Here is a 14,504-nt window from a genome sequence, read left to right as displayed (position 1 = left end):
CAAGCCATTTCTAAGCGTCTATTTTCAGGCTAATACAAAACACATCAACTTATTTTAACGGACTAGAGACTTCTGTAAGTTTTGAAAACTCTGCCTGAGATAGTACTAAGCAACCCAATTTATATACAGTTAGAGTTGCCCTTGATGTCAGAATTACTTCCAGGTAATTAGCTTTGCAATTGTAGTCTTAACTTCTTTAATTCCTTTCCTATTAAATAGTATACCTTCATCCATTCCATTTAGGATTTCATTTAGTTCATCCTCTGTATATTCACAGAAATGCTCCTTCCAGTTGTCTCCATTCTCACTGCGCAGGATAACCAGCTCCCTTTCTTTACCCCGCAGAGCCGCAAAGTGGGGGATCTCGACAATCACAGGCCTGTTACAGTAACAGAGCTTGTTAAAAGATTACGAAAACAAAAAAAAGAAGTTGATATAGAAGGGGTTGTTCTTTTTTTTTTCAGTCTGTTACAAAGTGACCTGGAATTCTGCCAGTTGCTTTGCCATTCCTGGATAGAATCCTGAAAGAAGCACACTATATAGCACTTCGGCACTGTAGGTTGTTGTTATGACCAGTAAGTGTTATCCTCTCACTTTTTACCCACAAACAGTGTCTACTGTCCTTGCCAAAGTAGCAGGGTATTTAAAGGAATAGTAGGATTTGGGGTTGGTTGGTTGTTTTTTCCAGATATGAGTAAAGCCCACACAACTGAAGTTTGCTTTGATGTGTGGATCATGTGGAATCACATGTATCATGCAGACTCTACTGTTATGTATGTATATACATATATGGGCACTTTAAAGAAAAAAATTATGATCTTAATTATGCCAGAAAGAAAAGGCTAGAAGACACAGACCATTTCTAATCTGTACTGAATTGAAACTGGCTCTTTATTTCAACAGATAATATTCTGATTTCTACTGAATGAAGAAACTTTGCATTATTCTAAAAATGATAGATCAAAATTTTCCTCCTTGTGCACATATGGTATATATATTTCACCATAACATGTATTTTCCACTTTTGTAAAAACTATAAATACTGTACGTATCAATAGTCTCACAAGAATAATTGAATTGCATAGGCCATGTTACGTGTATCATGCTAAGTACTATGTTATATCCAGTGTATAACATATTAATATTGCATCTGCGACAAAGGAGGCAAAAAAAAAGTATGCAGTAGATTCCATTAGTTCCAGTCCAGGTTGCTTTGCTACAGACGTCAAGCACATGACAGCTATAACGACTGGTACATTTTACAACTAGGAAGTTCTCATGCTAAATCAAAAGTGGAGGTCAAGGAATTTTAAGAAGAAAAGGTACAAACATATCACCAAAACAAAAACCACATACCACAAGGGCTGGAAAATGGTCCACTAAAGGTCAGGTATACAAAATTTAAAATCACAGAAAGGGATAATGTCATGGGCACAATGAGATAAAAAAAATATTGCAGAAGGAGAAGAATGGGAAGGCCAGCATCCATCAATTTGTTTTAAGTCTCTCCTACCCAAGAAATTTGGTCCCTGGAGGCCCCAGCTGAAGGATTCGGCTGACCAAACTTTCTCCCTCATTAAGTGGGGGAGGAGCCGTAGGCAGGTGAAGTTTACTGAGTACATCCAAAGCAGCAGTGAAAGAAAGAAAATAAATAAGCTTTATGTATTTTTTTGTCAGAACCCCAGTGCCACTGTCTGCTCAGAATGGAAGAAGGCTATACACTGAATTGTTTCTGTCTTGACTTATTCAGGTATCTCCCCACTGGTCACAAGAATTCATAAAAAGTGTCCTCACTCCCATGACTGAGGACCATATTGAGTCTTCAGAAGGTTTACTAACATGTTAACCTTGCTTCTGATAGTCATGGGAGAACTAGCTTCTGATTTTCATGAGAGCAAGATCTAGCCTTCAGGACTGACAAGCAAATGCATTTTGTTGAGATTTGGCTTGGTTGGTTGCTAAGTTCAATGTTTTAATTTCTCTGCCAGGACACCACCCAGGAAAGTGCTAGCAGTACAAGACATAGGTTTCAAAAATTATATGAAAACTTTCAGCATATCTGAGTTTTGAAAGACATTCCCAACAGGCTTGAGAGGAGGAAAATAAATTTTTGATTTTACTCTGAATGTATTAGAAAGAGCAGAAACAGACAGACAAAAGAAAGAGAAGAACTTACAAGTCTAAATGTGAAAGCAAATGCATTCTCATTTGGGAATTTGATTTTTCTTTATTTAAACACTTACTTAATTTTGAAAGAAACTTCATGTAAAGACAATAGGCAACTGTTTAGTTACAGAACTGCATTTGCCCACAATTAGGAATCTTCTCATTCCTCTACTGAAATACAATGGGAACAAAGTAATGGAGAAAATGGCTGTTGTGTTAGCCTGCTATGCTGCACAACATAACCACCTCCCAATTACTTTAACCTATCCTCAAAAATAAAGTTTCAAGAAAGAAAATGGGATGGATGTCCTGGGACCACAGAGCGTTAAAACATCATTGCTTTGCTTTGCAGTGTGTTTAGATTATACCCCTTTCCATCTTCTTCCTTGTATTGGTTTTACAGCTGAAGCCATTCACTATAAGAAGAGGGATTTTCCTTTTATTGCCCTTCATATACAAAGCTACCACTGATAAGTGAAATTGCTGATAAAAGAAAAAGAGATCTGTGAGTTTCTGCAGAAAATTGTTAAAAAATGCAGCAGCTATGATAGTTCTGTGGGGCTCGACAATATAGAGGACAAAATGTGATAACAGAAGTTGTTCTTTTCTTTTGGCCCTAGAAAAACTAGGCTTGTGCTTCCAAGGTGATCTCATTCCTGACAAAATATCCTCTGAGAGAATCCACCTGATGGCAACTTTAGCTTCTGCTTCACAGGTATTACATGTGCATTTGTAACATTACTTTTTTAAAAAAGAATTTACCCTTAAAAGTGGAGAATGAAATGAATTGACTATGACCACAAAATGATTTTTGTTTTAACAGCCACATGAATTAAAAAAATTATTTCATAAAAATACTTAACAATGAATTTTAGGCATTTGTGAGTTTAATTAAAAGTCATACAATTTTCTTAACTTTTGTTGGCATAACAGTGATTTCACCTTGTGCTATATAGCCCAGCGTCATATGATACAACAGAATACCTTTACTCTTCCAGCATTGAAGTAACGAACCATCCAAGCAGGAATTGAAAACAGAAGAAATGATTTATTTCATATCAGTTCTTTAAAAAATTAAATCAACTTAAAAATGTTCTTACCCAAGAAACTGAGCACCAGATGGTCCAACCTCAATGATACGGCTAGCCAACCCTTCTCCTTCCACCATTGGAGGCATTGTGGCTAGTCTATGGCGTTTGACCAACCGGCAGGTAACTCGAGTTGGAGCAGTGCATTTCCGAGGTGGAATAATGATTCTAAGTCCATTGTGCCTGCACCCCCGCATGGCACCACCTCGCGCATCCACCATGAAACTGACCAGGAAACTGAAAAAAAAAAGATCAGATTTGAAAGTCAGCCATAATTGTGTTTTCTCCATATGTCTATTGGCTCCTCTTTACTATCAAATATTAGTAAATCTATGTGTCTGTCATTCCCCTATACCCACATCTTTAAAGTATCTCAAGAAGTGCAACAATAATCAATACTGCTATGATTTTTCTTTTTGGGAGCTATCAATTAAATATTCAGTAGCTGGATACATAACTGTATATGGCACAGGTTATACCGGGTTATCTAATCTATATTAGATGTTTACTGTCAGTGATAAAATAAGTTTCTTATCAATACTCTTATAAATTTGAATGCAAAAGACATTCAGGTACTAAGAAATTCTGGAAAATATTGAAAACATGACAAAGGTTTGTCTATTTTTATTTTAGTCGGGTTTTTAACAAAGAAGACATTTAACAAGAAGTCAAAGGGTACATTTTAGTTAAAAGTTGTTATGTGTAACAACTGTGCATTTGTGAATGAGTTTGAAACATCTCTTTTCTTAATAAAAATAAATAAGCTAATATTGGGGAAAAATTAAACTGTCAGGATATAAACTAAATTGTGAGCATATGGCCATGCAATGAGTTTAAAGTAAATGGCAATGCCTTTTCCCCTTCCATCCATTTTGGTAATATAGTGGAAGCTTTCTTCTCCTCCTTTCTACAATTTTCTTTCCCACCCAAAAACATGTTCCAACCTCAAAAGGAGGCACTAGGAGCTACAAGGAAACAGGTTCCATCTGCAGAATGACAGCATTGGATCCTGCCCAGTATTTCTTTCCTTGGATTCCTGTTTCCTACTCTCTTTTAAATATCATTGATAAAATCATTCTTTTTTAAACCAAATGTTATGTTATCAACTTGGGAAAGGAGAGGTCAGTTCCACATGCAATTATAACCAGCTGTTGAAGCATGCCAAAATGAATGATGATGAAGAGCCACAATCTGCAACACTAGAGCATGCCATGCATCCTTGATTTTCCTTACTTTTCTTTTCTAAAACAGCCAATACTTTTTCCCATTCTGTATTGTTGCTTAGCATCCTTTTAAATAAGAAAAACTTAGCAGGCCAAGTATTTCTGAGCTTGCAATTAAAGTGATAGGAAAAGCCTCCCATTCTGGATTTACTACTTTTCATAATTATTCAGCTATGTAAATTTAAATATAAATGTGTTATTTATTCTTAGAATAAGACTCATGCTGGTTGTGTGTCTTGAGCCAGATTATACAATAAGACTACATCATATTTATAGGAAGATGCCCATGCATTTCTGATTCTTTTCCGCAAATGTTATGTGGCCAACTCTCATCTTCCCAGAAGTGTGTGTCTGTGCCTTTTGATTTACAGGCAACAGTTACAAATTTGGAAATCGCAAAAAATATATGTTATGAGGAATATAGGCAGCATCTAGTGCCAGAAATCATTTTAAGATTTCCTGTTTGGATTGAAATTTTAAATGTATTTGCATTTATTGCTTGCATTTCAATCATTGATAATATTATACTGCCATCATTTGTTTCCACAGAAAAGCTACATTTTACTTATGTTTTATTCTATTCTTGATTTAATTTAGGAAATATCAAATAATTAACTTTAAAGACAATGTTTCAACTTAAAAGCATCACATTTTATATTTATATTTCCATAAAGTCAATCCTGAAATATCACTAATATAATTGATGAAATCTGTTGTTTTTGTTTTTTATTTCTTTTGCTATCTCTTTATGTCAATTTAATGACTACCAGATGAGAATATTGCATTTATGTGATGAAAAATATATAATTTTAACTTGTTTCCTAAGACCCAAAGAGGGCATTTAATATTCTCCAAAAGGAGTACAAGTCTAAAGGTTAATATAGTTAAAATAATTAATAATATAATATAATGTAAGACCTCTGGCTAAGACAGCTTCTTTTAGAAAGTTTCTTCTACTTTAGCTTTCAATATTCAAGTCAACTCCTATGCTTCCTGCCTTTGATTTTAAAATGTTGATTTTTATGTTACAGCCAAACCATACAGATTTTCTGTGCCTGCCACCTCACAAAAGTCTTTTTGATTAGCCATAGTTGTTCCTACTGATGGAACTGAATGAAAAGCTTATTCAAAGCACACTCAGCAAGAAAAAAAATACTGCAGCTATTTTAATAAATGGCAGTTTGAATGTTAGGATAAAGAAATTTAAAAAAACACACAAAACTCCTATAGCTAAAATAACACAGGCTCGAATCCTACTGGGCAGTTACAAATGCATAACTCCAGTAGTTATGTGGGTATGCAGTGATTTTTGTCCCCAATCCCCCTCATTCTCATCTGTGACCAATGGAGGTCTACTCCCATGTCACTTGAGAAGTAGGTGACTGACATTCCCACTCCCATGAGTGACTATTATTGTAACACACAGAAGAAGGATCCCTTTCACAATTTCCCCTTGTACCAGAGATTGCTTAAGTGAGCAAAGTAAAAATATCAGTCAGCTGTTTCCCAAGTGATGGTGTACAGATTCCAGCCAACTTGCAATGGCTGCTTTCTGGTAAGTGAGATTGGGAAACTTCCATGGTCCCTATATCTCCCGTAAACTTGGGAATACACAGGGAGTGTGAATACTCTAGGATTCATGCATAACACAATTCTGGCTGAAAGTAGGAAGTATAACTTCAAACATCTCCTGGGTGCTTGTGCTGCAGTGTTCAGGAAGGGAAGATAACTTATCGTGAGAGGAACAGTAATCCTCATAGTGTACAATATATGAAATATATCGAAGTATCTACTCAATCGATCTGTTACACTTAAACTAGCACCTCTCTTCCAATGACATGGCTTTCTATGTATGGAAGAAATGGCAATAGGAAACCCATATGAACAAAGCTGCACACAGACAAGGAAATGGAAACAATGTGAATGTCTATGGATGAATATACAATTTATACTTTACAGCAGAGGTGAGCAGACTGTGGTTATTGGAACTATATACACAGAAGTGGGCTTAATCCCTCCAAATTGTCCAAATCACTATGTATATAAATGCAGTGAATAAATAAATAAATAAATATATGGAGGTCACATGTTCAGGTAAAAATCCAGAAACAGCATTTTCCCATTTAAAAGAGGATGCAGGACCTCTTATGCTGTGTAACACACATATCACAAAATGTTTGTCAAAACCAGAAGTAGACACCTGTTTTTGACATATATCACACACACACCCCCAACTGCTATTCTGGTACCAGGGATTGAAGACTACCCCCAATAACAACCACAGTTGCCCTCTCGTGTCATAGGACTTTCATTTGGATTTGCATGCAAAAATAATCCTCCATCAGAGCAAAATAAACCAGATCAGCACTCTTTTTTCTAGTTTTAAAAACCATTTGATTTTAAAACACAATTGACTTATATATGATGGTACATTTAAGTTAGTTGGGAAAGCAGACATGCTTCTCATCACACAGCATGGTAAAATAGTTCTCATTGGACCACATCTATCACAGTTTTCCCACAGACGGCCTTTTAAATTATATCATTCTAATACTATATGATGCAAGGAAACAGGGAAATAGCAGCAGCAAGTTAGTCACAGTGTGAATGTTAGATACAAAACAGCTTGATTGGGTTATTTGAGCATTTCTCAAGCATACAGATAAGAAAGGGAGAAAACTAGATATGCCATATTTTAGAGACACAGAAAAAGGAACAGACCAATCAAACATTAGAACCCATTTCTTTGCATGAATGAAGGATAATTCGTAGTAATATTTTAATAGTAAGGACAGATTTCCTTCAGATAAATATGCAAACCATGTTTAATTATGGATGATAATTTTTCCTTGACTTAAATAAGATTTATATATTTTCATTGAAGGGAAGGACTGCAACCCAAACATGGTTGTGACATTTTCAAACTGATTGCAACAAACTCTTTTTGAGATTGTCTTTTTTGCATGCACATGGTTGTGGGTTTGTTCAAGAAAACCTGAAACTATGAGAATGCACTCCCTCGCAACCCATTTTTATAAAGGGAGCATATAACTGCAGATTAAATTTTGCTTCTAGGGAAATGTTACATGTTTCTAAACAAGTCTAAGATCTAATTTAGAATGTTTCCTGTTCCACTAAATCAGTCTCATACTTTTTACCCTAGATACATTTTTGATGAAATTTTGAGGGTCCTGCATAAAATCTTTGATATCTACAGCTCAAAGACTGTTTATTTTTTCCAATCACTATGTATTGCAGAACCCCTACCAACCTCTAACAGAACACTAATGGAGTAACCCTTTCTTATATAGATCCTACTATTAGGTAAAACCTTTTTGCATGACTGGAAGCAACAAAGCATGGATTCAATTCAAGAAAAAATTGGCAATACAGGGTGAGATCCTACATGACTGAGCTCAAGGCAAGAGTTTGTCATGCAGGATTCCACTCTGATTTTTCCATAGTGGTGCCAAGGAGTAACTGTTGTGTTGTGACAATACAAAAGCATACACAATCCAACCACAGCCATATATTTGTTGGTGAAGAGCAGGAGGATTCAGATGAGTATCTGGCTATGCTCCTCTAGCCCAGTGGTTCTCAACCTGTGGGTCCCCAGACGTTTTGGCCTTCAGCTCCCAGAATTCCTAACAGCTGATAAACTGACTGGGATTTCTGGGGGTTGTAGGCCAAAAACCTGGGGACCCACAAGTTGAGAACCACTGCTCTAGTCAGAAGTTGTCTAAGGGTATCATTCACTGAGATCCACTAGGATTCTATGGATGTCTCAGTAAGATGGTGCCATCTGTGTTTGGCTATGTTCCCATAGCCACACTTATCTGATTTCATTTGCTTTCCCACATCAGTAGCATAGCCATGAGTGGGAGCACAACTGAAGTGCCATTGTGAGTTTTGAGGGCATTGCAAAGGCCTGAAGAACATATAATCCACTGCAATAGCCAAGAAAAGACATATGCCAGTATAAGATGGATTTATATCTGCTTATGTTACTAACAGGATGGCAGCCTTTCTGTGAGGATTACAGTGTTTAACTTCCCTTCTACACTGCAAAAGAAAAAAAATGAGATTTCAACAACTTTCCAAGGAAAGGCTTTGGCTTTATACTATGCTGAATGATGGGGTTATCAAATTACTTGAACATCCTGAAATGAACAAATTAAAAAATGAACAAATTAAAAAATGAACAAATTAAAAGGAAGACAAAGGGGAATCATGTGTTAAAAATGAAATTATATATAAGTTCACCTGCTGTTGTCATGGTCAAAACATGGAGAGGAGTGGCTGCAACAGAAGAGATAATTTAGCAATGAAAAATATAGAGTAATGAATGAAACAAAAAGATGAAGAGAAGATGTTTTAAACCTGCAAACTGAAAGATGTAAAGGGAATGTAAAAACAGATTACAGAAAGCATATGAAGGTGCAAAGTTGAATGAAACAGAATGTTCCTCTCTGAATGGGATTTTTTATTTCATCTCCAAACATTCTGGAAATCAACTAAAGGAACCTTCTGGTATTTGTTCACTAGGAAATCTCATGTTTGTGAAGACTCCCATTATGCAAACCATACATATTGCAATAATTGTGTTCTAAATCAGCTACAGTATCACCACTGCCTTCCTCCACTCCACCCTATATTCACCTTGTTATACTACTGATGCAGCTAAGAGCCTTTTAGTAACCTCCATATGGCAGGCCATATGGTAGTTCTGTAATATTTTAATCAGATATTGAGAATTTGCAAATTAGTTCTCCTGTGCAATGTTGAGCCAAAGTAACCAAGAACAACTGCCATCACAAAAGGGCAACTAGATGTTAATGCTGTTTCAACAAACAGGATACTATGAAAAGTAATAGTATTTTTTGAATAGCACACATAGCAAACCCTATGTGTGTCTATCTAGCATTAACTAAACTTTGAGTTTATCTCATATGAGACTGCCAACCATGCTAAAGTTTCTTGAAATTTATTTCTATGAAGAAACATATAAAATTAAATATAATCCATACTAATATAAATGGGAAGGATACAACTATCTCCAATTGTCCATTGTGAATGTCAATCGCCCAATTTGTTTCTTCACTACCTGATTATTATTATTTTATTATTTTTAGTCAACTGCCTCTCTAGGGCCATTTCCATTCTGGAATGAGTGTGTGTGTGTGTGTGTGTATATATATAGGTTTAAATCCAATATAATCTTATGAAATTAACAGAACTTCAATTAGTCACAACTAATTTCAATGGGTTCAATGTTATGTTTTACCAATATTTGATTTAGTCCAAGGTTTATATTTTATTTCACTTATCTTCTTGTATTTCATTTCTTCCAATTCTTATTTTTAATAGATTTCTGTGCCTTTTTACCATGATTCTGTATGTCAACATTACCATCTGGTACACAGAAAGGAATTTCTATTTCAGTGAGTTGACTATTCAAGTAGCTCATTGTATGCTAATCAAATAATAGGTGAGTCAAATTTTAATGAGTAGTTTTCAAACTATTCTTAAATAATTTAGAAATTGTTTGGACAATTAGAAATTTATATTACTTTTATTTTAACGTTAATGATCATGGCTTTCAGCTTCTAGCTGCTAGATCCTGTTTCCACTGCTGTTTGTGAGGATAACACATGGGATATGAACAAGAAATATCATTTACCTTGTTAGCAATGATCCAATGTCCTTTTTTGAAGCCAGGCAGCTAAGAATAATAACTCTAATTATTGATTAGGTTTAAGCACTCATAGTGTATATCCTCAAATGACTTTGCTCCATTCCAAATAAAGTGAGAAAAGTTTATAAAATTGTTCTGGGAAATGATTCTTGGGTCAGTTTTCCCATAGCTGAAAACTCTTCAGATACAGTCACAATTTGCTATGAAGTATAAGAATAATGGGGAGAGTGGGAACCCCTAAGATCAACATCTGAGCACTCTTTCATAAGAAAATAGTATGGAGCAGTCCTTTCTTCTAAATTGACATAGCAAACTATCATAGCTTAACAGACATAATCCAGAAATCACATTTCCATGAACAATATGTTGGAGAGGGAAAGAAATTCAGGGATAAAGCCTTTACACACACAGGCTCTATAGCAGCAGGGCGAGGAACCAAAGACCACAGGATTGAAGTCCTGAGCATTTTTTATTAGGAGACAAATGCCTAAAGAAGGGGAAAAAAATCTCTAGGAGTAGTAAAAGTTTCCAATTCTTTTTTGGTTCCACTATGCCTTCTTATTTATGAGTTATATCCAGTCTCTTTCCTGAAATGTGTTGTTTTCCTCCTTCTCTTCTCCCTTTTGTTCTTCCCCTTATCTGATCACGTGTTACTTTTAGTCCCTCATCCATCACTGGAGAAATTTTCATCTATTTCCATTGAGCCTTTTATTATTATTTGGAACTTACAGCTGATGCTAAAATGCTTTAGCAATATTAAATTAGTTTGATTTAGCCCTAGCATTTCCCTTTCCCTTGTGTTTGATCTTTGTCGATCCTGAAAACAATCGCTGTATTTATCGATGCTTGCTTCGTTCAATCCAAGAAAGTAGTAACATATAAGGCAAGTGCAGATACATATAAGGCAAGTGCAGATAGATCTGGGTTAATTTAAACTAATCTGTGGAATGGAATTAAAAGCCCCCAGAAAATTGGAGAACGTAATTACAAAGCTGGGATCTTCCATTTTAAACAATTCGCCTTTGGACTCCTTTGTTGTCTCTAAATTCTTATGAGCTATTTTTGTAATCCAAAATATTTTAAGATAGCATCCTCATAAGGGGAAATGAGCTACTGGCTTTAATCACACAAGATGTGTGTGCACAAACAACTCCAAACACTGAGGGAGCTGCAGATATAGGCATATACTGACATACAAAGTACTTATATTTAGTAAAATAGATGCCCCTGATGGTGCAATGGGTTAAAACCTTGTGCTGGCAGGACTGCTGTCCAAAAGGTCGGCAGTTCGAATCCAGGGAACGGGGTGAGCTCCCATCTGTCAGCTCTAACTTGTCATGAGGAGACATGAGAGAAGGCTCCCACAGGATGGTAAAACACCCGGTCGTCCCCTGGGCAACATCCTTGCAGGAAGTCAATTCTCTCACACCAGAAGCAACTTGCAGTTCCTCAAGTCGCTCCTGGCATGAAAAAAAAGATAAAACGGTCCAAGAATAAAATTAATTGAACTCCTCTGCATTATTGGTAAAGTATATTTAGCTGTTAAAACATGCTAGTGAAAAAGCCTGGCTTATGTCACATCATCATCATCATCATAGTATTATTAATATGGCTGTGGACTGATAAACAGCAACAGACCAACAGACCATCTTTGTTGTAAATGCTGTTCACTGTAGTCAGTCGGCTCCTTCTAGACCATCAGAGACATTTCCAAACTCAAACATCTGTTCAAATTATTTATTGACTATGCAACACACAAAAAATAGACTACCACACTGCACTTTGAAAGGTACATAAAATGTAAAATATAACGCCTGAAAATAACTTCACATGAAACCAGTTGGTTCTGCAATGACAATAATCTAAATAACTGTATTTTTCAGGGGTTTTTTGAATAGGTATGTTGCCCCCTTTTTTCAGACTGTAAGAGCCGAATTGATACATCAAACTTTTCAATTTAGCAAAGATTTTTCATAAAATATTCCAGATGTCGAATTTTCTTTGAAGATGACAAATTTTCACAATATAGTAAAGTGTTCCATAAGTACAGTGCATACCTACACATGATTATTCGGAAGTAAGCTTACCTGTATTTAATAGAACTTATTTTCAAGTAAACGTTTATAGGATTGCTACCTAACACTATAATCTTTGATCTATGTTTGAATTGACAAATATATGCTTAAAAGATAAGAATAAATAGTTATCTATTGATAAAGATAGATATGTGAGAGAAATATGAGAGATTGACAAATATTACACACGCATATAGTATGTGAGCGTGCTTCTCTATCACTTCAATGCAGAATTGTGATGTCATCCACTTTCATTGAAGTGAATAGGAAATAATCTTTCAGTTTCCAGTGTTTTGTGCATTTATCTGCTGCTGAATCAGAATGACCATTTTGTAAATCTCTGCACTTTGTTCAGTTGTGTTCCATTTATAGATGGTGTTGAGCCAGTGCGGTGGAGCAATTGGGTCCACCACAATGTTTTTGATTTCATATCATACATCTATGCATTGTCATTGATGCTCACGTAGGTAGACCTGTAATGCAAGCAGCTCTTTATGCATAAGTTCTTCATGCTTGTGCAAAAGCGCTGGTTGCATGGAGGCCAAGATGATTACAGCTGCTCATATGAGCCTTCTTATGCAGTTAGTCAAAGGGTATTGCCAGTCCCATAGATGACACTGGAGGTAGGACCAGAAGGACAGTCCATTAACCCATCATACATATACAGCATGGGGTGTACAACTGCAGAGGGAGTAGGTCTCAATTTTATCCCTGAGTCACACCAACACACCAAAGCCCCCACACTGGGGGTCCAAGTGCCAAAGGGGTACATAATTTTATATATATTGTATAGCTTTTCCACATGGAGGGCAACTGAACAGGGGTTCCAAGCTCTGCTGAAGTCTATACCTGATGAAGGTCTCCTCAAAATTTCTAGTAATCATAAATGCTACTCTTATTAAAATATTACAAAGGCAGAATCAGAAAAGCTAAACATCAGTTGTTAGTATATATTTTGCCTTCCAAAGCTATTGACATTGTATTTTGATGCAAAACATTTCAATCAATATTAACATATTAACTGGGTGCGAGCCATGGCATGCTGAGAGCAATTTCAATGGTTCATACTTCTTTCTATACAGAAATTCTAGGTCAGTCTTAAGATCTACACTAACCAGTTAAGCCAGTTTTGAACATGTTTAACTGTTGTGACTACTGACAGAAAATCCCCTCTCAGAACATGCAAGCCCTCAACCTTTCCCTCCAAAACATTTTTCAAAGAGAGGATGTATCATCACAGTTAAAGCTGCTTGGAACTGGTTTAAATTTGAAGTTTTGCTGAATGCTTTAATCTGACCAGTTGGGATACACATCTAAATTAAGCAGTGGTTCACTTTGTGGATATATTTCATATTCTACTATATGGATTACTTACCCAGAATGTATAGGGCTAGCAGAAAGAGCTACGTTGTCCAAGTTATCAGGACTCCAGCTTAAGCGATATGATGTTCTTTCACCTTCTTTGGCCAATGTGGTTACCTGAAAATGCAAAAAAGGTTTGGGGGTTTTTTTGCTGTCCACTTCGCTTTTTCATTCACAGCCAATATCTACCACACCCAAAATGGTTTCTAAGTCTCATATGGTATTAACTCACTGAAGGATACAAAATTATTTACATTCTGGGAAAGAACCAAATGTGTGATCACATTAACTATCAAAATAATATTTATCCTCTTCAAGATCAATAAACATACTACTACTGCCAGACCATATAGACAGCACTGTAAAATATCTGTCACATTGTGATGTACTATTTTGGTGACAGTGCATGGTCATACAAAAACAAATTGTATTCCAACATTATTACCACTGCATAACTGATAAGCATGCAAAATATGTGACTTATGAAATAAAACAATGACCACTAGCTACAGTATATTGGAATCTACTAGATTTTTGACAACTGTCCTGTTTTCAGTCCCCTGAGGGCCAAAAAAACAAGAGATGAGCAAAGTCTTTTGTGAGCTGTCTTACTTAGCTAATGAGTGACAGTAACCTTAGCATTCACAAACTATATTAACTTAGCAATGTTGAACTACAGAGTTTAGTGAATACAATCATATTGTTATGAAATACATTTTCACAGGGTTTAGTTGCAAGATTACTATGCTACACAAGTAGAACGTTACTCCACATTTTTCACTGAGATTACTAATATTAGCACAATTGACTGAAACTAAAGAACGAGGCATACAGCAATGGTATATAGAAGAATTTGTGTCCTTACACTAATTATGCCTTATAAATTACTTCTCTG

At 35.9% G+C, this 14,504-nt stretch overlaps 1 protein-coding gene across 18 annotated transcripts in view; it reads right to left on the bottom strand.

The window, feature by feature from the left end:
• The window catches only part of ANK2 (ankyrin 2), a 358,785-nt gene that overhangs the window by 42,889 nt on the left and 301,392 nt on the right, over positions 1-14,504 (bottom strand). For 6 of the 18 annotated variants that reach the window (XM_067468653.1, XM_067468660.1, XM_067468662.1 and 3 more), the window contains exons 26-29: positions 13,623-13,726; positions 3,267-3,491; positions 1,514-1,612; positions 225-379 (exon numbers count right to left, since the gene is read on the bottom strand). In XM_067468653.1, coding sequence (XP_067324754.1) covers positions 225-379; positions 1,514-1,612; positions 3,267-3,491; positions 13,623-13,726 — 583 coding nt within the window. Of the gene's footprint in view, positions 1-224; positions 380-1,513; positions 1,613-3,266; positions 3,492-8,740; positions 8,777-10,157; positions 10,200-13,622; positions 13,727-14,504 lie in introns of all 18 variants that reach the window. The other 12 variants (XM_067468650.1, XM_067468652.1, XM_067468651.1 and 9 more) reach the window with 4 other exon arrangements.

The sequence above is a fragment of the Anolis sagrei genome, chromosome 5 (genome assembly GCF_037176765.1).
Source record: "Anolis sagrei isolate rAnoSag1 chromosome 5, rAnoSag1.mat, whole genome shotgun sequence".
NCBI classification, from domain to species: Eukaryota; Metazoa; Chordata; class Lepidosauria; order Squamata; family Dactyloidae; genus Anolis; species Anolis sagrei.
The sequence above is the reverse complement of the archived record's forward strand: the minus strand, read 5'-3'. Positions and strand labels throughout refer to the sequence as shown.